At 38.4% G+C, this 26932-nt stretch overlaps 2 protein-coding genes across 2 annotated transcripts in view; one reads left to right on the plus strand and one right to left on the minus strand.

The window, feature by feature from the left end:
• LOC108577327 (dihydropyrimidinase) overlaps positions 1 to 2448 on the plus strand; it is a 20841-nt gene extending 18393 nt beyond the window's left edge. The window contains 4 exon segments of the mRNA XM_017940468.1: positions 1 to 84; positions 1302 to 1457; positions 1633 to 1897; positions 1984 to 2448. The exon segment at positions 1 to 84 is cut by the window's left edge and continues 19 nt beyond it. Of these exon segments, the coding sequence (XP_017795957.1) occupies positions 1 to 84; positions 1302 to 1457; positions 1633 to 1897; positions 1984 to 2063 (585 nt within the window). The 3' untranslated portion in view covers positions 2064 to 2448.
• A 3651-nt stretch (positions 2449 to 6099) lies between these two features.
• Positions 6100 to 26932, minus strand: part of LOC108577322 (epidermal growth factor receptor kinase substrate 8-like) — a 26006-nt gene continuing 5173 nt past the window's right edge. Inside the window, exons 2-10 of the mRNA XM_017940461.1 lie at positions 18321 to 18395; positions 15502 to 15737; positions 14898 to 15237; positions 13441 to 14657; positions 11949 to 12066; positions 6818 to 7147; positions 6570 to 6747; positions 6359 to 6494; positions 6100 to 6290 (exon numbers count right to left, since the gene is read on the minus strand). Coding sequence (XP_017795950.1) covers positions 6219 to 6290; positions 6359 to 6494; positions 6570 to 6747; positions 6818 to 7147; positions 11949 to 12066; positions 13441 to 14657; positions 14898 to 15237; positions 15502 to 15737; positions 18321 to 18366 — 2673 coding nt within the window. The 5' untranslated portion in view covers positions 18367 to 18395 and the 3' untranslated portion in view covers positions 6100 to 6218. The remainder of the gene's footprint in view (positions 6291 to 6358; positions 6495 to 6569; positions 6748 to 6817; positions 7148 to 11948; positions 12067 to 13440; positions 14658 to 14897; positions 15238 to 15501; positions 15738 to 18320; positions 18396 to 26932) is intronic.

A 26932-nucleotide genomic window follows, 5' to 3' on the forward strand; every position in this document is an offset into this window, starting at 1 on the left:
GATGTAGTTGTATGGAATTTCGACAGCACGCGTACCATTTCCGCCAAGACACACGTCCAGGCTGTTGACTTTAACATCTTCGAGGTAAGGGCTGGTCGATATTTCACCCCTTTCGCTGCGGTAGATTTTATGTATATACAGAACGCGCGTGGCAGACCCAGATGTGCTCCACTCACGCTCGTAGAATCTTTTTTTTCGACGGTGTCGTTTAAAAAACTTTTTCGAAATTTTCTATAAAAATGTTCATCGCAGAAAACGTGTTTTAATATATGCGGGTAATTTTCACTTTACGAATTTTTATCTTTGTCGAGTTTTTTCGATCGGAATTTTTATCTTTACGAATATTTTGGATTGGAATTTTTACCGTTAAATCGTACGAGGGGAATCACGCAGTATGTAACGATGGAAAAGATCAGCATTTTTTGGTAAGGCAAATAAACTGCCGCTTTACGAATTTTCCCGATTTACCAACTGTCGACAGGAACCGATTAATTCGTCGAAGGCGGGAATTCTATATAGAGAGTGTTTTGCGAATATTTCGAACGAGTCAGATGAAAGTTGCAGAAAAATGTCATTCTGAGAAAAATGCTTTTGAAGTTACGATCGTTGATTGACGACGCGGAGACGCGCTTGAAATTTTTTCAGTAAAACTATTTGGATTATACTTTGACTCGACATAGTAATTTTTGCCTTCAGATATCATACAATAATAAATTATAAATTATAAGCGATAATAAATTATTTCTTTAATGCATTAATATTATACAGAAACTTAATATTTTATAATTGATATTACGCTGAAATATTGAAATAAAGGCAAACTACACGGTATTGCCCGACAGTGGCCTAAATGATAAGAGTTAAAAGTATAAACTATCTATTTAAGCAAAGAAAAATTCGATTTTTTCAAACCTCAGTGGTGGTCTAACCCCTTAAACTTTAATAAAGTCTTTGTTGTCTCGCTATCGAGTCAACACGTCGCAGACTTTCTTTTCCATTTATCTATACCGCCCACGCGTTGCAGAAAGTTCAATCAACGAAGATAATACGATTATGTTTATATACTTAAGTTGCTGCTGTTATCTAAGTAAATGTATTTTCTTCATTTTCTAATTGCACAACGAATTGCGAGTCAACACGTCGCAGACTTTCTTTTCCATTTATCTATACCGCCCACGCGTTGCAGAAAATTCAATCAACGAAGATAATACGATTATGTTTGTATTCTTAAGTTGCTGCTGTTATCTAAGTAAATGTATTTTCTTCATTTTCTAATTGCACAACGAATTGAATTATTTTAGGGTATGGAGGTTCACGGTGTTCCGGAGTACGTTATAGTAGGAGGTCGTCTTTGTGTAGACGAAGGAGAGCTGAAGGCTGTCCACGGTTTCGGAAAGTTCATCGAGACACCGAGCCATCCTAAATATGTGTACAATATGATCACAGAGAGGGAAAAGGTGGGTTTCCTCCTAATTAGAACGTAAACATTGAATCTGACTTAAGTATATTTGGTTGAAGAGATATAGCGAGGTTGTAAATCACGTCGACGTTAACACCGTTCACTACGACAGCTTTTTTTCAGCTTTTCTTTGTAACTAGCATCTACAGTAATCATTTTTGGTGATTGTTCAGAGACCACGCGGTGTAGCGAGAACCGAAGCCGAAGAAAAAAAGCACGCCGAAGAAGATGCGGCCACAGCGAAGGCCAATGAAGAGGCAAGAGCGCAGGCCGCTGAAGCGGCGAACAAAGCGCTTGACGAAAACTACTCCAAACCGATAAAAACAGAGCCAGATTGTGTGCCGACATTACCAGGTTCTGCTGTTGTTACACCGTCGTCGAAAGGTCCACGGTTAGAGGGGCAGAGAAATTTGCAGGTCTCTACTTTCTCTCTCACCGGTAGGTAACATTGGAACGAATGATCGATATTCCTGTAAGATAAGAAACCGATGTTAATTAACAGAGAATTTTGTACGTTTTCACAGAGGACGTCTCGGAAGGAAGAAGATCTTGTGTCCGCTTGTGCTATCCACCCGGTGGTTATAGTGCGGGAGGTTTTTGGTAATGTATGAAAGACAGAATCAAAGTCCGCTTTGCATATAGGGATTTTTTCTTACGGAGAAAAAGGGGGAACGAAATCCTTTTCTCGTCGCCCTTCTTTCATTCACGTGTCACAAAACTACATACACATCTACATTTTTCTTTGTCGTTTTTACGTGACAGTTTCTTTTCATATATCAGCCCAGCGCTATTCAATAAATCATTGTGAACGATAAGTTTCAAAGTTAAGCTTTCAATTGGTATGTTCTCATGGATTAAGGTCTGTTCAAAAGGAGGATGTCGCAGCCGACAACCAGTAAAGTGTACGTTCGTATTCTCATGTACCACACCATTTTTCGCTTCATTATTGCTTCATTGCCCACACTCTGTGTACCGTACGCTTTTAATTCTTTGACCTTGGATCGTTCACGCGTTTTCGAAACATTATTCACGCATTTGATTCGCAATCATTGATGAAAAAAAAAATATGCCTCTCCCATGCAATAAATGTGTTTGTTGTGTTTCTGACTGAACGAACGTTTAATTTTAAACGTCGTCTTTATATTGTTATCGACTGTTGCGAATTTTTTGTGTCTTTTTTGTTTGTATGATATACATGATATATATATTGTTTTGTTATGTATTATATACGAGTAACGAGTTTCTTTCTCGCGATCGATTCAAACGCGCATGTTCGCGTGTACGGCTTTGTACATTTGTATGTTTTTCACAGGACTCTATAATTTATCTTGTGTTCTAGAAGAGGTTTAGTAAAAAGACATTGGTGGTGCTTTCTAAATTTGCAAAAAAACAATTATTTGACATACTTACGTATACTTCATTATTCCAAGGTCAAGGTTACGTGCATATTTATTTATTGCATAAATATATATTATCCGAAGAAAAAATGCTCGCATCTGTAATACAATATTTAAGGTGATTTTACACGATACACAAAATACCCTTAGGTATTTTTCAATGTTTTATTAACGACAGTCGATCATTAATTTGATCTGCCGATCGTAACTTTGGTATCGTATCGTCTGATAATTTATATAACACCGGTGTACAGCGATCATCATCAGTTTCATCATTGACTTCGTACGATGACGTAAATATTATACATGCCCGGTGTACATATTACACGCAGAAGTTGTTCCGTTCTCATTTAATCAAGGTTTCACACTGTCACGTGCGACTCGCATCTCATGGGCATAATACTAAATACATTAGAATCGAACGTTTTAATTTTAAGAAGTCAGTACACGATCGAACAAATAATTGTTTTGTTTCTTTGTCACAGTACAGTGTTATACAAGCATAATTTTAACCGTTACACGTTTCACCGACGAGCTGTAAAACGTGTACGTCTCGTTTAATTATATATTGTTAATTATAATGAGTGTAACTATTAAAGTATCCTTAGTTTAACGATTTAAGGAACTTGGACGGTTGTTTTGCAAATGATTAAATATAATCGTGTTATAAACTATATGCGGAGTTATATTTGAATGATCGTCACACGAATTGATATACTAGCTCAATTACCATAAAAGAAAAAACGAAAAAAAAAGAACGAAAAAAAAAGGAAGTCCATAGATGTTGGAAAAAGCAAAAGGATATGAAAAATGATAGAGAAAATGTTTTCAACTTTTTTCACCGTATTTCCACAGTCGTAATTGTAATTACAAGTTTAGAAAGTTCGAGCAACAATATGTTCTCTGAATTTTTCACGATATAACGAGGAATATATTCTAAATACGAACACGGATATATTCGAAAAATCAAATATTTGGCGCCGGAGAATTTTCATTTCGATAACACCCGACTTTAGCTGTTTCTCTAGAATAAAAACGAAATTCCAACCGAGAGAAATTCTAGCTAACGTGTCATCGAATTGATAAGCTTGTAACAATGTTAAACTGAAATACGCACAAATTCATAAATAGACCAAATATAGACAAATGCGATAAAAATCATGCGAATTAGCAACACTGTGCCGGAAGGAAGATGGTTAATGTGATGCATTTGACAAGAACGCACACACTTGTTCGCTTATGATTAATCGTTAGAAGGGAAATTTCACGTGGAAGGAATATATTCACAAATTCACTTTAGCATCGTTTTATTGAATTAGTCGAGTCACATGTTACGTTAAAAAAGAAAACATCAATTTTCCTTTTTAACTCCTTGGTAACATAAATCCTACATTCCGACACTTTTAACATGCTATACAAAGATTATACGTCTTTTCCTTGAACTCCTAACATTGAAAATGTGTACCTATTGCTATTTTATTAAATCCTTGAGACGCGTACCGTTCAAACGTCCGCGGGCGTCTGCGAAAGTAAAAGTTTAACGATAATGACTTTAATGGTAATAACGTTAAGGATAAATGATATTAAACAGTAATTAATCGTCACATAATAAATATTCATTACGTAATTATCATCGTGTAAAGATGGACAAACTCGAAATTTTACGACTATATGGCTTGTCTGAGCTACTCGTAAACGACCAAAAAAAACACTTTGGTTACCAGTTGTAACAATTAGACGACCGTCACGTATTACCTCGTGATATACATTTTTTGGGGACGAGACTTTTTAGATCGCATTTAGACAATGAGAGATTTTTCGGGGTAGATTTTGTATCGAAATTTCGGAAACATTTCTAAGAGTTTCTATATGCGTGCATAAAGTCAGCAATAAGTTATTAAGGGTCACGGAAAGCAACACGTTCCATTAATTCGATATAATTTATGGTAGATGATGTATAGTTATACGTTGCAGTTAATTCACCGAAACGATTCTATTATACGCGCAGAGTATGGACCACAATATAGCGTGATTGTAAAATCGGTCAAGAGTTAAGAGCAAAGCATGTTTTCGGGTGTCGAGACAATCGAATTGACAGAAATACGAGCAGTTATAAGGACCTGAAACCTCGGACAGGATCGTACGATAAAATGTTTAAAATTTAGTTTTGCCTGTTCTCCCTCGGTGAGTTTTATAAATGATTAACGGCTATTCAGACACAAGGAAAAACTCCAAATATTCCAAATAGTAATTAACATTTGCAGATTTTCCGTTTGTAAATGAAATACCGTTAGTCATAAGTCGCCGTTCTTTCATTCTACGGAAACTCAAGACGAGAATGCACATTGTACGGCCGTAAATTAATATTTACTTTACTACCTTGCTATATCGTGGTCCGTATTATACAAAGATGTTCATTTCTCAAGATGCACTGTCATCTTCTAGTAATAATTACGTGGTTAGATATGTGTGATTATATAAGATCGCTTGGGGTCTGATTAACCGAGAAACGTTTTTACTTCGTTCGACGTTATAATATGGTTTAATGAAAAGCGTTGTCTCTGTTCGTTTTTACAAGTTTGTAGATTATTAACGTTTATTGAGTCTTAACATCGTTATCGTGCATGTTACATTCATCCAACGACTTGTTATCCTTTCTCTTTTTTGTAAAATAGTTTCACAATTACCGCACACGGCACGTGGATCATCGTATTCATCCGCCATTACAAAATGTTTGTACGGGAATTTGTTAACCGAACGATAAAATATGCGAGGGCTGTACAACAGATTTACCTTTATAAAAAAAGCTATAATTATCAATGTGTTCACGTTGCGTGACCTCGAGTCGAGTATTCGAAAGAAATGTATAGTTTATGGATATAATAAGTGATACAAGCCTAGAGTATCTATTTATGTCTGCAACAATGTATGTGATCGCTTGAAATAAAAATCTGACATCAATATTATAAAGCATGTGTTTCGACTGTTTTGTTTTTGGTTTTTCTAACGGAAAATATCACTTTGTTATCTGATATATTCTCTACAGTCGGTACTTGAAATATCTGTTCAAATCGTAGAAGAAAAAAACAAACCGGAACAATCTCTTGTTTAACGTTTGATTAATAAAAAGATAGCTAAGTACACAGTTGACATTACTTGCGTGTGATATTGCTGACAATTAACAAATTCATCACAGAAATTTTTTCAAAAGAGAACGGTAATACTGTTACTACTCAATGATAAATGTAATCTGATATTACACTCTTCTTACGTATCTAGTCGTTTACTACATACACTTCGGAGATATGTATAATTCTTATTGTAAACTTCCAACTCTTCAGGAGTATTTGGTAGTCAATACTTCATTGATCCTCGTCTCTGTGTCGAGCTCTTTGCAATATTCGTTTCAATTCCGACGTTCGGGAAGTCTTCTTCTACAAATATTACAATCGCAAAATTAAACATTCAAATTAACAACAAGCTTCACACGTTAAATACGTACCACGCTTTCATCCCGCGCTTTTGAAATTTCATCGTAGAGTCTGCCACCTTCTAGAGGGCCGTAATATTGTTCCAGATATCGTTTGGTCAAATCGAACATTTCCGAACCAGTCATGTCTCTCAACTGTTTGCACGTTCTGAAAGGGAGATCGTTTAAAATCGATCGAATTTTGCTAATTAAATTTTCATTCCTATCAGATGTTCTCTCGTACTTTTCTGAAAATCCTTTCGAACTCAACCAGCTCTGCACTTCTCTAGGAGTGGAATATTGGTCCAAAACAGCTTCACGGTTTATGCTATCGGTGTAATGCTGCTTCTTCTCGCGGAATATCATCAAAACCTGTTTCAGTTCCTCCTGCATTTTCTCCTCTTTCTTCTCCTGTTTCTGTCCTGAAAAAGAGACAACATACGGAAACATCGGAACAGCTTTTTCGCGCAAAGTTACAAACGAGTATGTTACCACTGATAGGTGGATTCACGCTTTTCAGCGTGACCGATTTGATCGACGAAATCGAAGTGACGGATGTCTGACTTTGCAGAGGAGGCAGCGGAGGTGGTAACGGCGGTGTCGACGGCGTTTTCTGCGTTATCGACGGCGCTTTCTGCGTTTCCGACACGATTTCTTCGCGTACGTTCACAGGTGGTGGATGAACTTCAACCACCTTGGTTAATTCGTTGTTCTTCGGTTTTTCATTACCATCGGCAGTCGATTTCTTCTCGTCGACGTTATTTTCAGCGACCACTGTTGCCTTGCTGCTACCGATAGATACCGTGTCTTCGTTCGACTGATCTGCAAACAACGAAACATCGATGATAAAACGTAACATAAACTTCTAACGTTAAACGAAACGTCGTACAGTTATTTAAAAAAAACGCTTAAACGAACTTACCCCAAAAAACATTCTTGGAGAACAGAATATCACTGAACACTTTCTCAATAGACAATCACATTAAAAAGCACACTTTAAGCAAACGCATACAGCAAACGACAACCAATGAAATTAGGTATTACCGAACGATACACCACACGACAAACACATCGGTTTGTTCATTTTCAAATACATATTTAAATCTTCTCCGTTAACATCTACAGGTAGGACTGATATACTTATACAGAGGGAGAGAGACGAGTACAATCTGTAACCGAGTATATTTATTAATCAAGTGATGTACATAAATTACAGTGCAACGAAATACTGGACGGATTGTAATCCCCATCCCGTGGACACAAAACGAATAAAGAGTTAAAGGAAAGAGAGAGAGAGAGAGAGATTTCGCTCGATCGAGGAGTGAGTACAAAATAGATTACGTGGTTTTTATATCGTGCGTCGTACGTTTATTATTATTAATATTATTATTATTATTATTATTATTATTATTATTGTTATTGTTAAGTATACTTTTGCAGTGAAACTTTCGAAAACCCTAAGTTTCATTTTGGAAAAAGAATGTTTATTGTTTATGAATTTATTTATTTCTATTTCTCATTTTTACTTCCATTGTTTCAAGAATATAGAAAAACCTGAATTTTACATTTTTAAGTTCTCCACAGTAATTACGCGTGTCGCCGTAATGGCGCCACTGGAGTGCAAAGGGTTAAGCATCGTTGAACAAGTTTCACCTGTACGATGATTATTCTTCGTGTTTTACTGTGTTTTCTCTTACGTCGACTAGTTTAGCGTCGTAACGTCGAATGAACACGGTTCTCCGTTATCGATTTCTGCGTAATTTATATATATATATATATGTATATATAAATAATTCCATCGTTCCAGGATAAATCGATAACGCGTACGGTTAAATTGCGCATTGTTCGTATAGACCGTTTCATATTTCAGACCGCAACGAGGAAACGATACACAATCATCGCGTACATCGATACACAGAGAGTTCGTTTCACGCTTTTCTTTCTTTTTGTTTTTTCACATTCTCCTTAATTATTACGACGCTGGAAAACTCTAAACTGGCGACGGTCGAGCTACGTTTTCTTCTTTTCTTTGTTAAATAATTGTCTAAACATGCGTGAAAATACGGGTAACAAAAATTGACGATACAAGCTGTAACGATTATTTGAGCGGTTTATTTCGAAAGTGGAGTAAGTACGTTTAACACGTTGAATGCCGTGGGGGTGATCGGTGACCGGCGGTCTCGAAATTAGTAAAAGCATTTAATTCGAATAAATGGTAGTACATATTTGTGAAATTTTCACCTAACACATCACACAGCATATTTAAATAGCTCACATATTATTTATGCATATTGCAATGTGTTGTATTAAAATAAAAAATTCTTTTCGGCACCGTGGACAAGTTACGTAGAATTGGTCCTGCATTCGACGTGTTAAAAAAACAATGGAGTTAACGATAACTAGATTGCGGATTTTCGTGCGAATTCATATTTTCGTGAATATAATTTAAAAAAAATAGAAGCTAGACAGGCAATTGTTTTATTCGCTAAATGTTATAATATGTAACTATATTTTCCATTTATTTATATATTTTGTGCTTATTGAGTGTATTTTTGTACCTTCGAAAATTTCCCATAAACGCATCAAAATCCGCAGTCTAATTACAACAGACAGAACTTAACGTACGATCTTTTTTTATCCGCAAACGATCTACGGTGAAAATGAGAAATGGACTTGCTCCACTTTGGAAATAAGCCTCGAAGAGCAGAGTAGCTCAACCTTGGCAAGCCGAAAAGCTTAGAGACGCTCGGAATAAATGAACAGGTCTCGTGTGATTCGTCAACGATATTCATGACAAAGGTGTAACAGAAAAAAAAAAGAAACAATCTTTTCATTCCCTCTTCTCATACAGGCGATTTTGATTGTCGTCGTTCCTAGAGCTCGCGACTCGACGACTCGAATCTTATCTGCGACGAGTCGTAGAAGTGAAATCGCGAAAATCCAACGATTCTTCTTCTTCTTCTTCTTCTTCTTCTTCTTCTTCTTCTTCTTCTTCTTCTTCTTCCTCTTCTTCTTCTTAACGATTCTTCTTCTTCTTCTTCTTCTTCTTCTTCTTCTTCTTCTTCTTCTTCCTCTTCTTCTTCCTCGACGTATGTTACTTATTTCCCATCGCGCGTATTTGTACAAGCTTTATATTTCACACTGATGCGTACAGAACATGCGACGACACACGTACAAGCATCGAGAGAAAGATTTGTGCCGTTTGATTAAAGCCATTGATAAAGAGGGAAGAAACGGAGAAAGATGAGTCACGAAAGGCAGCGTTTGTGCACTTTTGTCAACGATTCGACGTGAGAAATCGAGGGCAACGGAGATTTTATTAATACTTTAAGCGCCGGGCCCGCTTCAATGCGTTTTTACACGTTTGTGTAGAAAAAAATATTGTATCTTTTGAACAGCAAGTGGCTGAATATTTGTATTGCTAAAAATGGTCGCTGTGACTGTAATAAGCACTATGTAAAATTTTTCAATAGAAATTTTCTGTTTTACAAGAGTTATTTTATTTTATTTTACAAAACTCGTAAATATGGCGGCGCTTTAAGTAAAGTTCCCAACAAAATGGCCGGCGCTTTAAGCGTTAACTCTTTGCGGTCGTATTTTCCGTAGGCACGGTAGTCTTATTAATCGGAATTATTTTTTGGTAGAACGAGCTCAGTCGATTGTTGCCTAAAAAACGTATAAATTTTATTCGAACGAGTTTGTTTAACCCTTCTTACTGCCAGGGCCGATTTGATATGCACGTTTCGATAAATTGCTTCATAAAGAAGAAAATGTGAATCTTCCGGAGGAAAATTTTAGTATTTATTCTTTTTCGAACTCAGACGATACGAAATACAATTGTAGCGTAATAAAATATTTAACAATAAATAACGTAAACTTTTATATTTAAATTATACAAATTATGGAAAATTATTTTCTATGGTAACATCCTCTTACGGTAAGTTACCGACATTGTTTTTCGAACTAAAAGCAAATTTTTCATCCGAATAAACGAAACAATTTAATTAAATTTTTTATCTAAACGATAATCTGGCAGCCAAAGGGTTAAGCTACGTGCGTATTATTTTTTTCCCCGTTTCTGCAGGCAAAAGACGTCCACACAGAGTTTGGAAGGATAAAAGCGCTTTGCAGGAGAATATCCCGGAGTTCGACCGCAAAAAGTCGAGCTTCTGAAATTCCGAGAGGATACAATTTTATCAAAGGCTTTAATGCGATCGGCGATTAAGCTTTTCCTCGTAGCGAAGCCGAAGAAAAACGACGATGAATAATGGACGGACACAATATGGACTTCACCACTTCTTCTGATCTATCAGCGGAAACGCACAAAAACATTGCCAGTGTTCGTTGTTTCAAGAAGCTCAACCAACCCCTCCTGACTCGACGCCTTTTTCATTAACGTTACAATAATCTTTAATATAAAACTATACATATCGTTCTCTGTTCTGTTAAGTATGTATACATGTATGTGCGTATATACAGGGTACTGTACATACGTATACATATATTTATACTAAGATTTGGTTAGTCGATAAATATAAAAAATATGGTATCGTCCCTACATTCGCTATCTCTTTCTATCATATACGTCAGTTGATTATATGCTTTAAATAAACGTGAGAAATAAAAGAGGAGAATTGTTCGAAAATTGTCGTTGATCGGGAGAATTCGAGAGAAATTTTGCTCGTTGCGTTATGGACAAGAAGAACACACGATTGTAACACGTGTTTCTTCACCTTGGACGAAATCCTATTTTCGATTGCAAAACTTCTATCTGATAAAGCGATCGTCTTATCGTTAGTTTCTTTTAAGAGGTGCGTAGAGCAACGAAAAAAAAAAGTAAAGAGGAGAACTGAACGAATATAAGTGATTCACCGCGACAAAATTTTCATTGTATCTATCGTCTGGTTACAGTGTTACATGCTTCTCCAAGTTCTTCGCGGTATCCTCGAATTACCAGTCGTGCAACGAGAGAAAAAGATACTTCGGATAGAAGTGGAAGAACTTGGAAAATTCTTACAGACGAGTACAAATAACAAATGTAATCCCTTCGATTATTACCTTGTCTCCGTTGCGATAACGAATTGTTCCGCGATTCAACCTAGATTATTTACTCGTAATATACCTCTTCGTGTAGTATTTATATAATATATATACAGGTGGAAAAAGAAGAAACACGGTACTGACGTTAAGAGAAAAGAAAAGAAAAACAAAGAATGAAATTCATAGCGAAGTGCTGACGAGAAAAAAAAAAGAAATAAGAAAACGGCTTGTAACAGCAACGTTCAGATACACAAGATAAAACGCGAATGGCGCGAATGTATTCGTTGAATTATTGATCATATTCAACACGTGTAGCATGCTTTATCCCGAGATGGAAACTATCGTGGAATAAAACGTTGGATAGCGTCAACGACAAGAACCGTAGCCGTGGAAAAAGCCTCAAGCATACTTCTTAAACTCTCCGTCTACTTGGGCGGTCTTAAAAAGACTGTTTAAACATTGAACACCGCGCGAAAGTTATTTCCCTATTTACCGATTCGATTCCTCTCAGATCTCTCAAGCAATGGACAAAACTACACGACTTTGAGGTCACACTGGATAGCTTAAAAGTACCGGAATTCACCTTTTTTCCCGAGTCTCTCTTTTCTCACCCAATCTGCCGGCGCTGGCGGTGGAATCGCATGAGTTCGATGAGTTGCCTCTGGTCCTGGACTAGTACTGGTCCTCTCAATTTCTGAATCCTAAAATTAACACAAGATTTTCAATGTAAATGTGCATCTTTACAGCTTGCAACAGAGACAGTTTGTTTTTTTTTTTTTAATTAGAAGGAATTGGTAACACATAAATGATTAAAATCGAGCGACACAGTTTCGCAACGCTAACTACTCTTTTTCTTGAACGACTGTTCTTTTTTTTTCTTTCTACAACCATAACCGTGTGTACAGTGCTCCCTGGAACAACGCGGGAGTTTAGCGACGTCGAGTGTTCGCGTAGATGGAGATCAGGCGTTTTTGGGAAATCCCCGTCTTGCATTAATTTCGGGCCACTTTTGGAACGGTATAGCTTTTCTGAAATTGAACCAAATTATTTGAGTTTTTCTGCGAAATTAGAAGCATTAGTTTAGTAGATGAAAAAATGTTGAGAAAATTGCAATTTGTAAAATTGTGAAGGTCACTTGGTTTACAACTTTCCTCGGGATTCCCACAAATTGCAATTTTTTCTACACGTCATCTACGAGGGTGGATTGAAAAATTCGCGACCTAAGTAGGAAGAACTGCTGCTAGGTGCTTGCAATTTTTACAGTGTAATCTGTGATCATTTGTGTAGCGACGTACGAAGTTTCGTGGCTCTGTCAATTTTTTGTTCTCTTTTACGGAGAAGAGACGAATAGAAGTGAGGAATGATCCAGTACCTGGTGACAAAGGACACCACCGCAAGGATCTTGAATGATTTTCGCAAGAATAATTTTTGCAAGGTCCTTGAATGATCTTTGAAGTGAGGTCCTTTATCTTCAGGTATTGGATCGCTGTTCGTTTTCTAATTTTGTCCATTTCTACTCCATCTACTGCAAATACCTCTACTTCACTAGCTCCAAAAGGGAGAAAAATGACGATAGAGACACGAAACTATATACATTAGTACACAATTGATTACATATTATTCGGTAAAAGTTACAAGCACTTAGCTGCAATCCTTCATACTTAGGCCGTGAACTTTCCAATCGACCCTAGTAGTAAACTAATCCTTCTAACTTCTCAAAAAAACTCAAGTCGTTTGGTCCAATGTTGACAAAGTTACACTGTTCTAAAAGTGGCCGGAAATTGATAACCGCAACTGTATCTACACACACAAACGCACGATTTCTCTCCCAAATTCGGCTGTTCGTTATCTACTTCAATTCGGTGCCACTGCTTCTCGCATGCCTCTCTCGTTACAATTACACACAACTAAACTTATCAGAATTACACAAGAAATTACAAACGCATGGTAAATCGATGCCAAGATACAAGAAAAATAAAAAAAAAACTGGCGTATAAAGTGAAACCGCGTTGTTCGATAGGGAGCGCTGGTAATTGATTTTCATTAAGGGTGTAGAAGCCACTATTGACTCTCACCTCGTAATTATAGCCGTACCCCTGCCGCGGATATCGGCTTGTGTAAAGAGGATTGTTAAAGACATCGTTGTCGTTAGAGTGGGAAGGGTTGTGGGGCGTGACAATGGTGTGCGGCACGTGTGCGACCTGCCCTCTTGAATTCCTCGCCTTCCACCACTTTCTGCTATCGTCGAGAATCTCCAGGTATTCCCCTCTCACCACCGTCAGCTCTTTGTCGTTGTTCGCCGTTCGCGGATAAGTGACTTGCACGATCTTCGCGTGTCTAGCTACCAGATCGTCCAACCAAGCTTCCTGTGCTCTCTCCATACCGGCGGCTCTCGATGTTCTCTCGATCGAGTCCACCGATATATCGCTGTGCGCTCTCGTCTGATCTACCACTCTCTCCTCCCTACCGTATAACTCCGAGCCTGGTCCGTAATTTCTCTCGAAGTACTCGTTACCAGCTCGTTCCTCTCTGCTCTCGTATTCCAAATAATCGCTGCTGTAATGCGACTCGTCCACCTCTCGATGATTGTAATAAGGATCGTTTTGTTGCTCCGGCAGCTCGTCCCTCTTCTGTTTGTCGGCGTTCAACAACGAAGCCAGGTGATCGTGATCCCTGTCTTCCGGTATTTGGTACTCCGGTGACCAACCGTCCATGAAGATCGGATGATACGGTGGCACGTGACTTTTCCATTGGTCCCGTGGTATCAACCACGTGTCGCCTAAAGAATGCCACAGTTCTGTCTCTTTACTGGTGACACAATTGATCAGCAAATTAACCGCTTCCCTGGTCAACAACGGCGAGGCTACTTTGCTCGGTAGATTCGGATCGTAATTGGTATCGTGAGACGCGTCCACGATCAACGCCAACGGTGTGAAGAGGAAATGTACCAATTCCGGTGCATTCGGATCGTGTATGTGAGCTTTCAGCTTGGCGAGCAAGTTGAACGATAGCTTGAACTTCTGAAAGATGTCGACGAATTCCATTTCCGGCGGTGGTTTCGCTCTCATTGTCAGCATCCCGTCGCCGAGGTTCCTCTTCTTCGACTTCCGGTTGCGCCTTCGACGCTCGAGCTCTTTGGTGGCCGCTGCCGCGTGCTGGAGACGCGCGATAAATTTCTCGATGTCGTCGAAACAATGGTTCAAGATCGTCACGTCGCGTTCGTATTTCTCCGAGGACGTCGAGGACACCTCGTCGTTGTTCTCCTCGCGAGATATATCGTTTTGACCGTCGGCTGGTGTTTTCGGGGGGAGAGAACAAGAAGAAGAAGAGACGCATTAAATTACTCCACTTGTGTACACTTCATGAAATATTCAGAAACGGAGAAACAGGTAAACGGTTGGACAACAGGCGGTGTAGAGAGGAGGGAGCAGGAAGGGTAGGAGGAACGATAAAGAGAGACGAGACGAGACGAAAGAAAGAAAGAAAGAAAGAAAGAAACACACAGAAGAAGAAAAAAAAAGGAAGAACGTACCGTTGTTAGCGTTAAAGGCAGACACTTGTTCACGGACGTTCACACCGTTCAAGGGTGGTTCCGGCGGTGGTAAAGTTGGAGGAGGTGGTATAGGACCTCCTGGACCTCTCGGTGAACCACCCGGTACAAGTTTACCCATTTGTAGCATTTTCAGATCCTCGACGAGATCCTGGGCCGAGACACTTTGACACTGGAATATATGCATTTCTGCTCGTTGACCGGAACCACTGTCATCCGCCACTGTGAAGACGAGAATGTTGTTATACATCTCCATAGGGTCCCTCGACGTGAACGCGGTCGGTTCCTGTATCAACGAGGCTGGGAATCGCTCCATGACGGCCTGCATACGAATTTATCAACGATGCATTAAGTGAAATTCCGCCACGGTACTATGTACGTTAAAGTGTAATTTCACAAATGTTCCACTTCGTATTTCATTCGCTCGCTTACGGTCTTTTAACGGTTTACTATACCAATCTATACAAAACGCGTATCTTTCTTTCTCTCTTTTCTTTTCTTTTTCATTTCACGCACACTTGAAAAACGAGCGGAGCAATATCTCTGTACAGTAGTTAATTAGATATCCCGGAAGGATTGCCTTTACCCCCGTCTCGTTGTCCATGATCAGCACCCAGTTCCGTTCCAGACGGAGCTGCATCTTTTGACTCCAGATGCCGTTACTCTTCTCCAGCTGCAAAAGTCGCCGCATACCGTCCGCTGGATAAACAATACCGGTTTCCTTCGTGACCGTGAACGTGGCCAAATGCTCCATCATGTAAGTCGGCTCTGAACTGCTCACGCGGCCGCCCGATGTGCTCGATGGACCACTCGACCCTCCATCTGATACAACGTTGTTCACTTTCTTTTATCGATCTTTTCTGTTTTCTCTCTTCCTCGCATTTTATCAACGTTTAGTATTTTACAATGGAACGTTTCTTTTCGATCGGAGTACAGGTAAGAAAATGCTCGGGGAACAAAGGGATAGCAATTGACACGTTCACTCTACGCGTCGTCCAAATTGTCGAAAGAAAAGGGGTGAATTATTTTGTCTTTTCTTAGGGTAGGGCAAAGTTGCCTAATACGAGACCCATTTCTTAAAGAAGTCGCAACTGTCGACTAAGAACACTTTTATTAAAATTCGATACATGTTTTAAGAGTATATGTATTCTTTCGTAAGGTACTGGAATGTACAGTAAAGAAAATTCGGTTCCTTCGTAATAAAATAAAAAGGAAAATTATGCAAATGCACAGATTTAAAAAATGGGTTTCTAATATGAGAAAACTATTTTTTCTGTCCTTTTTCACACATTGGGCCATATTAAATCTGTTTCTTCAGCACCGCAGACTTGGTGGGCTCACCGGTAACACTTTGTGCACTAAAAGAAAATTGGGTACCTAATATGAGACTCTTCTTATAACAGGAACTTCCGAGTAGCTTCGAGATTAAGTCTTCGTTATTTAACGATACGCAACTAGTAAGCCTTAAACTCCATTGCATGCACTGTACAACAGTATTTATGAAAATGATTGTGAACTTACTATTTTCGAGGTATTTGTAATTTAATCGAACCACTTGAAAAACTTTCTGCGACGTATTGCACAAATATGCTTGTTGAAGACGCTTCATTGATTTCAATCAAATTTCATATTTAATTTGGCAATTAACGCGGTTAATTACGAAACGAAACAGCATCGCTACGACATTCGAGAGTTCTGTAACGGAGATATGCTGGGGTCTCATATTAGGCACGGTCTCATATTAGGCTACTGTACCCTATACTGTTTACGTTTAACCCTTATGTCAATAACTAGATTTTTGCACGTTTTGTCACCTGAAATAAATGATCTTCGCGGTGAATGATTTGAGTTTCCGGTCAGATCGTTACTTCGGTGTTGTAAAAAAAATCTTCTCAAAAAAACTCAAGTCGTTTGGCCCAATTTTAAAGAAGTTATTCCGTTTTATAGGGTGGCTAAATACTTATGCACGGTAGTGTATACAGGGTGTCTCGTAAAGAGTGTAACACCTGGGAATGGGGGGTTGCTGGGGTGACTCTGAACAACTTTTTCCTTGACCAAAATGTTGTTTGAAGCTTCGTTTTTGAATTATTAACGAAAAACACTGGCCAATCAGAGCGCGCGTAGAGCCCGCGCTCAGGAACGGAGAACAAGGCTAATTCGCGCGCGATTCCGACTAATTGAAATTTTCCAGCAATACCTCATTTCCAGGTGTTACACTCTTTACGGGACACCCTGTATACAGGGTGGATCATATGAAACAGGTCATCTAATTATCTTCTCTATTTGGCTATGGTGGCACGAGAAAATTTAAAAGGTTTCAAAGGGCGAATAGAGTGGAAGAAATGGCAAAAAATGAGAGGAAGTTTTACATTAGAGTTCAAGATCGTATTATTACGCACATTTAACCAATTCCGGCACACTGACACATACACTACCGGCCAAAAGTTTGGAATCACTGAGCATTGCAATTTACACAAAAGTTTCCAGAAAAAATTCAGCGACTTTGAGAATTTTTTATCGTTCGAATCAATCGATACGAGATAAATTGGTAAAAACAGAATTGAGATAAACTTCAAATCTATAAAAAATTAGCAACAGATTTAATATTGATGAAAAGTGGGAGATGATTCCAAACTTTTGGCCGGTAGTGTACGTGTACGTTTAGTTTTTCCAAAAATTCCAATATTTTTGATAGAGAAAATATGAAAAACGTAATCTGTCAGCAAGGAAAGCAGTTCAATTGCTACCGATTTAACACGAATATAAATGTAACTATAAAAAATTAATCACTTTTCTCTAAATTAAAAAAAATCCTCCTTGAAGAATACACATCAATTCCTACTACACCGTACAATAAACAAAAATACGTACACACGTGTGAAAAAAACATAGCTGACCTTGAAAAAAAAAAAAGAAATTGGAATTTATAGAAAAATGTACCATTCTAAAACTACCGACCGGGTCAGAATGACCCATTAGCATCTTTCGAAAAAACGTGAATGTTCTATACTGGTAAGTATTATCGCTCGCAACTTTCCGAATTTATATTCTACATGTATGCTCCCATTTGTATCGGTATGAATCGAATTTTCCAATCACGGTTTACTTATATAAAAATTCACTTTTGGAAAGTCGCCAATGGGTCATTTTGACCCGGTCGGTAGTTTTAGTGTTAAATTACGAATAAAAATATTCTCACACCACCGATAGCTAGAGAGTATAAATTAAGTGGCCCTGCTTTACATAGTCCACCCTGTATATACATCTACACGAACGAGCTGAAACTGTCCTGAGTCATATATGGTTGAGTGAGCACGTTAAGCCTTGCAAGGTAGCTCATTTGTTAAAACTGTTGCTCACCTTTGTTACTTCTAACGAGAAAGAAATACGTTGCGTTATAATTACCTTTATTATAGGTGGAAGGACTGTGCCCACTGTTATAGTACGGCATGGTGGCCAGATTACCGTTTCACCTTTTATCTGCAACACACAATCGACGTGCGAACTTGAGGAAACTTGTCTCGGTTGATTCAACTCCATGTACATACACCACCGGCCAAATGTTCGGAATCACTGTGCACTGTAAGTAACACGAAAATTTCCAGAAGGAAGTTCGCAATTGTAAGAATCTCTTAACGAACTTTTTATCGTTCAAATCAATCGAAATGAGGTAAAATGCTATTGATCTCCACAACATCAATTTCAAATCTGTGAAAGAGTTAGTAGCAGATTCAATATCGATGTAAATCGGCAGGTGATTCCAAACTTCTAGCCGGCAGCGTATATTATACGTTTTCACTAAACGATCCGTTTCTTTTCTTCTTGTTTCTTCTTCAAAGTAGATACACTATAGCGACAGAATACATGAAAATCTATTTTTCCACTGAACTGATCAATTTCTTTTCCTTTAACCCTTTCGCTACGAAGGGCGTACGTATACGCTCCGTAGAAGCGGTCACTCGTTTACGAAGAGCGTACACATACGCCCGTCTGATACGCAGAATTTCTTCATTTATTTCCGTACGTAAAATATCGCATTAAATTTTCTGTAAATACGAAATTATTAGAATAATATTTTCTATAAATACAAAATTATTTTCACAAAATTGTGTAAATCGTATAATTATTCGCATAAAATTCATTTTCACAAATAAAATACCGCTGTCGACAGAAAATCAAGCGACACCGGAGAATGCACCAGACACTCAACTATCACGAAACAGTTGATCTTCAATCCTTAAATACGTTATTGTTACACCAGCGTTGAATAATAACTGTTTCCTCCGGTACACAAGTCGAACACTGTCTCGAGCGTACCGTAACGGAAGGGTTAAAAGTAGACACGGTATACTTATAAGATAGACGAATATCTATTTTTTACACCGTACGATCCAATATCTTTCTTGTTTCTTCTTTTAAAGTAGACACGCTGCAGTTATAGGAGAGGCGACGAATGTAAGAAAGGTGGTTCGTCGAGCGTGCGGTTTAATAACTTAATGACGGAGACGACGACGACGACGGGGCGATAGTTGCACGTCGCGTATCGTATCCGGCTACCGGGTCACGGGGACCATACTTGGCGGCACGAAAGCCAGCTTGTAACCAAAGTGAAATTCCAATGAGCCTAATTCGCTCGCCAGACATGTCGAGAATTCCTTTCGCGTGCCTTCTACTTATCGAACTTCAGCGTCCGAAGGTGAGATCCCGTGGACACAATGGGCTAATAAATATTGTTCATCGGCGAACGGTTTTGCTGAAACGCGGGTCGTGTGGCGCCAGGAGAAGGATTATACGCGACGAAAATAAGCGTGAGCGTTGAAGAATTCGGGGGGATCCGGCGAGCGTAATGAGATGTGTGAGAAAAATTCATCTTCTTCGATACATTTCGAGGGAATTTTGTTATTTTTCTTTCTCGTTATTGCAAGGTTTTTGCAATATTTACACCGGACTATGCGGTGAAACTAGACCGTCGAAGAATTCAGAGATTGAGCAAACGTTATGAGATGCGTGAGAAATATTGATAAAGAGAAATTTCGTTATTTCTTTTTCTTTATCAAGATTTTTGCAATATTACACGGATTATACGAGGAAAATGAACCGTCGAAGAATTCAGAGATTGAGCAAACACAACGAGGTACATATGAAAAATTGATTCAGAGAAATTTCATTATTGTTTTTGCCTTAACGGGGTATTCCCAATATTATACGGATTATGCTGTAAAAATACACCGTCGAAGAATTCAGAGATTGAGATATATCTCCTTCGATATATTTCAGAGAAATTTCATTATTTTTCTATATTTTCTTGCCGCAAGGTTTTTCACCTTTCGTTCATCTCGACTCGCTACAAATTTCGCGTAAATAAGAAAACTGCTCCTTCGATACGTTCGAAAGAAAATTTCGTTATTTTTTCAAGATTTTTCCAATATTACAAGGATTGTACTGTAAAAATACACCGTCGAAGAATTCGGAGACTGCGTATTTCAACGCAATGAAATATATGAAAAAAATTGATTCACAGAAATTTCATTATTTCTTCATTATTAAAGTTTTTGCAATATTACACAGATTATACGAGGAAAACAAACCGTCGAAGAATTCAGAGACTGAGCAAACCCAGTGAAACAATAAAAATTGATATCTTTCGATATATTTCAGAGAAATTTCATTATCTGTTTTTCCTTATCGCAAGATTCTCATTTCCCTTTCATTAAAGGGGGTCTTCTAGTGTGACGGTTTCAAAAAATCGATTTCTTCTTTTTCGCATATACCGGAAGTACAACTCCTTAAAATTGTGTTCCTAAAATTTTACAGTTGTATTCGATAAAATAACGAAGTTATAGCTCGTTTAGTGTGACATCTAAGGCCGGCGATAGGGAGAATGGAGTTTCGCAACAGTAAACCGCGTAGTAATCGGTACATATGTGTGCGGTACAAAAGTGTATATACAATAATAATAATAATAGTTTATTAACGCAAGTAAAGAAATAAAATAAAAATCAAATGTCGACGTTAATTATAATCCATCCTCTGCTTTTTTGGCAGTAATTATATTTGATAATGGATTTTTGTCCAACGGAGGTAACAATTGGTGAAGAAATTGAAACGTACGTGAACTATTGTAACAAAATTCGTATCAATCTCTCGGCACAACGCATGACTTCACTAAAAAACCTAGAACTGATCGGTAAGAAGAAAACACCGCTGAACATTTGTTCCAAGGAGAGGAAGGTCCCCTCTATGGTCCTGGACTAGCAGGATTTGTAACAAGATTTATAAAGTTATTCCTATGTAAATTGCACTGAAAACTTTAAACGCGTTCTTCTCGAAACCATGTTTTCTGAAATTGTTGCCACGATCTGGCAAAAACTACTGAACCAATCGAATTCAAATCTTCAGAACATGTGTGACTATGGTCGGTAGTAGACTTATGCTGAAATATATATTTTTCTGATTTGTAGAGCCTCTGAAAGACGAAAAAATCGATACTTCATATTCAAAGTGTCGCCATTTTTTAAATTTTCAATAGTTTTCTTTTATTCTACTACCGACCATAGCGACATGCGTACTAAATAAGAATCAATTGGATTTTTTTCATTCAGATAAGCAGAACGGCTCGAATCATGGCAACCATCAACGTACTTCTTTTGTTCATACCCGAGTTTGACGTGTTCCACAGCAGCCATATTTAACTATTTTTCAACAAAAAAATTTGTAATCATTCTTCAAGGACAAGTAAGTACGTAGGAATGAAGCTCGTGTTAATAGCTGTTACTGAACTTCTGTAATAAATTAGCAAAAACGGCCTAAAGAAACGGCCGTCACACTAGAAGACCCCCTTGAAGAATCTCCACGTATTACCATTTTTCCGTACCTTTTCTTGATTAACTTTTACGAAACGTTCCCCAGCTTCGGTAGAGCATGTATGAATGAGTTTCGTAGTCATTCAAGTTTCTAGCTCTACTTGTATTCCTCGACACACGTTCTGAACTTTCTGCTACCAGTCTATTAGATCGCCAGCTACCAATTTTTTCTAGACACGCTTAGACAAATAGTATCTGAAGCTGCGTATGTACACTGCAGCTCGTAAGTACTTGTCCATCTACTTTTATTTTCTGCTCAAAGATTTTCTTTTGATCAATGCTACATAGATCTGCCAGTGTAGCTTTGTTAAATGAACGTGTGACATAGGAAACACACTCAACAACTTTATATTTTTTATTAACACTAGAACTACCGGCCGGGTCAAAATGACCCATTAGCAACTTTCCAAAACCAGTGAATGTTCGATACACAGCAAGCATTACCATTTGTAACTTTTCGACTTTGTTTTCTGCATGTATGCCTCCATTTGTACCGATCTAATCTAATTCTTCGTTCACATTTTAGTTGCATAAAAATTCACTTTTGGAAAGTCGCTAATAGGTCTCATTTTGACCCGGTTGGTAGTTCTAGTGTTAAGTGATTAGGTTCGATCCTCTTCAGTTTTCGAATGCCGCCTTCAACGTTCAGTCGACGTATTAACCAGTTCGTTGAAGTGATTTCGCAATCTGTTTCCAAACGCGTGATAAATTTTTCAAGAGAATTGCATCAAGATAATTCTTAATATTTATATAGATATAAATATTAATGCAGCGTTAATATTAAACGTTTATATTTAGAACGATATTTTCCAAAAATGAAGGCTCCAAAATGAACGAAATCCTCGAAACTTCCTTCTCGAGAACTGGTTAAACAACTAGCTGCTACATCGAAGTAAAGAGCATCGCGAAGAAACGAGTGGGAAAATTACTAATGAACGCCACACGGTGGTACCTTCACTCGGCGATCTTTCTTCCATATCTTTGCTGCTCGATTTTTTTTTTTTTTCTTCCCACTAAAATTCACCGACGAAGAAAGGAGGAAAAGGAAAAGACACGTATCCCCTTCTCCCAAACGAGTATAATATACAAAATCGTACGTTCTCCTCGCGGCTCCGGGCAAAGAGAGAAACTATGAAAACGGCTAGATCTTTGCATAGTTATGTGCGTGGAATGTGAAATTCTGAATTTGCTCCAAGAGAAACTTATTTGATTCGACGCCTCGTTACACGAGAGTGTGAACGTCTCGTATCTATACGGGCGAGAACGGAGATAGTACCCTCTAACCTAACCGGGTGTTGAATAAAAAGCTCACGGGCTTAGCGATGCGGGCTTATTCTCATTTTCATAAATATCGTCAATTTATGTCGCCATATGGAAAGAATTCGCCGACTGTTTTCGGTAAAAGCGAAGTTTCGTTTGAAAAGAAGGAAAACGGATCGTTCGTCGAGATAATCTCCATTATTGTCCAATAATAATTTTTATTATTCCGTTATTTCCATTATTATTAGTATTATTATTATTATTGGACAGTTTCCATTATTTCCATCATCGTCATTATTATTATTGGATAATTTCCATTATTAGCGACCTATTGCCATTTTTCTGGCAGCTTTGGGAATACCAAGAAATTCGATGGTTTTGAAAAAATTCATTTCTATTTAGACCTAATATATCGAGTGTACAGGGTGTTCAGAGTAACGGTCGCCACGATTTTTCAGACACTTCCGGTGGTGTGAGAAAGAAATCATCGGTACCTCCATTGTCCAGAAATTATAACAGTGTCGTTTAAAAAAATGCCGGTGACCCCGATTATTTGTGGGAAAAATAATATTTTTGTAATTTATCGACGATCGAGTACTGGTGATTTTTTATTTCAAACATTTTTTTCTCACACTATCAGAAGTGCCTGAGAAATCGTGGCGAAGATATTTAATTGCGATACAGCCCGTAAGGCGTATGAATTAAACTGCTATCGGTGCCCTTGGGTCGCGTACAATTCTTCACGTGCCTTCCCACGTGCTGAGAGAGCACGCTTGTTTTGGACCGTATGATTTATTCGAGGTAATTCAGTGAATCCCACTGAAGCCTACACTAATACCATCCTCGTGGACTGTCATGTGAGATCTCCCCCGATTCGATCGTTATTTTCCATTATTCCCCACTCTGATCTTTTTTTACTTCTCCATGGAACGTTGGTAACCCTGATGCATTCTTCCTAAAAAAAAACCCAAACACCTTATGTGTAACAATTTTCATTACCGACACTCTACATGAACCTGGACAATAATCTTTCAATAGAACGTTGAAGTAATATAAACTTGATAACAGCAAAAGTTACTAAAACAAATAAAAAGGCGATGGGTCAAAAAATACCCGGAGACCATACTAGGGTACCTAACCGAATGTTACTCAATCGATAGAAATTAGATGGAGCAAAAAAGGAAATAAATCATAATCTCCTGGAAATCTTGAGAACAGGTATACCAACTGTACTTCAAAAAAAAAAAAAAAAACAAACTTAAAAAGTAACATTTACATATAACCGGAAAGAGTCCAGTTTCTCGGGTATGTCGAAAAACGAAATTTGCCGGTTGAACGTCTAATTTACGCGTTAATAACTATTCAAGACCAGGTTGTATCTTACACGTCGTTTTCAAATGATAAACCAAACGGGAAGCGTGGCTGGGGATATCGACAGAGAGACCGAACGAACGAACGAAAGATTCAAGCACGGCTTCGATCCCGGTCTTTCCGGTTTTTCTCTCGTCGACGCAATGAAACTACGGTAAAAGCGGCGAGAACGTAATTAATATTCGAAATCTCGACGTGGAAACGGCCTACGGTTCCTGCCGGTGGATAAACGTTCCTCCGAAGGCGAATGGCTTTCACTGTGTGTGCGCGCCTGGGATTAGGCATGCTGGGAATCCGCATAACGGAGAAGGCATTGTTACACGTTCCTATCAACTGTAACGATGCTGTTTCGCCTAACCGTCGAGAATATATATACACCTAGCCGTGAACAAGATAGAAAAGAAAAAGAAACGCCTGAACAAGACAGAAGAAACTAGAACTTTTTTTTCCTCTCTTCTTTTTCTTCTTCTCGATCATCCTTTTTCAGTTCCGTAGAGTAATTCCGTTCCGTTCGATACACCAGTCAGACTTTTCTAAACCTGTCGGTAAATAAACGCAATCGAAATTGGTCGAGTTTTTCGACAGATGGAGACACGGACTTTAGAAACCGAGAAAACGGAAAAATCGAACGGTTAACGCGGCCAAATTCCGAGAACGAGGACGATTGTTTTAGCGGCACAAATTTCGTATCACAGATGTATATGATTTTACGTGTCGGCGGATTTGGGTCGTAGAACTATATCGCGATCGGTTAATGGTGTTGCGTAACGCAGCTAGATACGTGACTCGATAAAAATGGATTGTATCATCGACGGTGGGAACGTTCGTTCGGTTTCCCCGAGATCGAGAGCCTCGTTGTATCTCTTTCGCTTCTTCGGTTTTTTCCCTCTCTCTGTTCCTTATTTTCTCGCGTTAGAATCAAGAATGTCCCCCCTCCCCCCCTATCTATCTCTTTCTATTCCCTATTTTCTCGCGTTGGAGTCAAGAATGTCTTTCTCTCTCTTTTAGTATTACCTATTCTCTCTCTCGCTCGCTCTTTCATATTTTCCAGCGTCAGAATCGAGGATGCCCCCTATCTCTCTCACTCTTTCTATTCCCTATATTCTCACGTTAGAATTAAGAATATCTCTCTCTCTTTTTATTCCCTATATTCCCACGTTAGAATCAAGAATGTCTCTCTTTCACTCTCTCTCTCTCTCTTCTTATTTCCTATTTTCTCGCATTAGAATCCTCTCACTCTGTCTCTCTCTTCTACCTATCTATCTACGCATGGACGAATCGACGAGACCGGTAAATAGAGTGTCTAACCAAGCCTCTAACTCTCCTCGTTAAGGGGGCCTCCGTGCGTTCGAACAATTCTCGCTGCTCCACGGAACGATTGTTTCCAGCGTGAACGAACGAGCACGGTTCGCAAGGTGCGCAAGGTGATCCGATATCGACGCGATTCCAGTTGATTATAGGCTCGGTTTAGAGCCACGGGAACAGACTGGATGGAGCAATTCATTCGGTTCTAGCGAAGTCGTAACCGCGGACACGAAACAGTGTGTCGTAACAGCGGCCTAATAGACGGCGAAAAGGGAAGGGAAAAGGAAGGAAGGTGAGTGGGCTTCGTTTATATGCCTCGAGATTGAAGTTACAAATGCATTTCAAGACTACCAGCCGGTCGTTCCTTACGGCGAGACGTTTCTGAATTCCAGATTTCTATCAGCCTCCCATTCAAATTCTGCTCTATTTTTAACCAGACGTGGAGAATAATCTTGACACATCGTGAATTTCGCAAAGGGAAACTTTTTCAAAATAGGCTCGATGAAATTGCATGAAAACACACCCGATGGAGAATAGAATCGTGGTGATAGTATAATAAAAATGGCGGCGTACTGTTTACCATGGTATAACAGATCAAAATCGAATAGTGTTAGGTTTTGACATATAGGATAGTCGATTTAAAGAATTTCGTTCTTAAAACTAAACAGAACTTATTATCTTATTACAAGTACATTAATTTAAAACTCGAAACTAACCCCAATTCGATCATTATTTTATTGTTAAACGACAAATTATGTACGAAAGTTAACCATAAATCAAGATCAAATTTAATTAACCACTTTTTAGTTGTACTAAAATTAATATTATCCAAAAATAAACTGTTAAATTACTTTTTTCTAACGAAAAGCATACATAACCTACACAGCATAACTAAATCATACTTCGATTAATAAATATCATACTTTTACTAAAACTAGAAACGTTGAAAGTTATATTAACATCTCGGTCATTTCATCTACAATAACCCAATAGAAAGTGAAATATTCCGTTTACACGATTTACACGTACTTAATGATCGTTCGTCACGATCGAAAGATAGGCATCGAGATTCCACCACTTTGCGTTCGTTTCACATTGAATTTGTAGCGACGGAAATGTACATCGCCAGTTGGAACTAAATTATGGAAATTTTTAACAGTGTCTCTGCTGATCGGAATCGTGAAAAAACAAAAAAAGAAGCACGGATCAAAATGCTGT

Source organism: Habropoda laboriosa, unplaced genomic scaffold (genome assembly GCF_001263275.1).
Source record: "Habropoda laboriosa isolate 0110345459 unplaced genomic scaffold, ASM126327v1 scaffold697, whole genome shotgun sequence".
In the NCBI taxonomy this organism is placed as follows: domain Eukaryota; kingdom Metazoa; phylum Arthropoda; class Insecta; order Hymenoptera; family Apidae; genus Habropoda; species Habropoda laboriosa.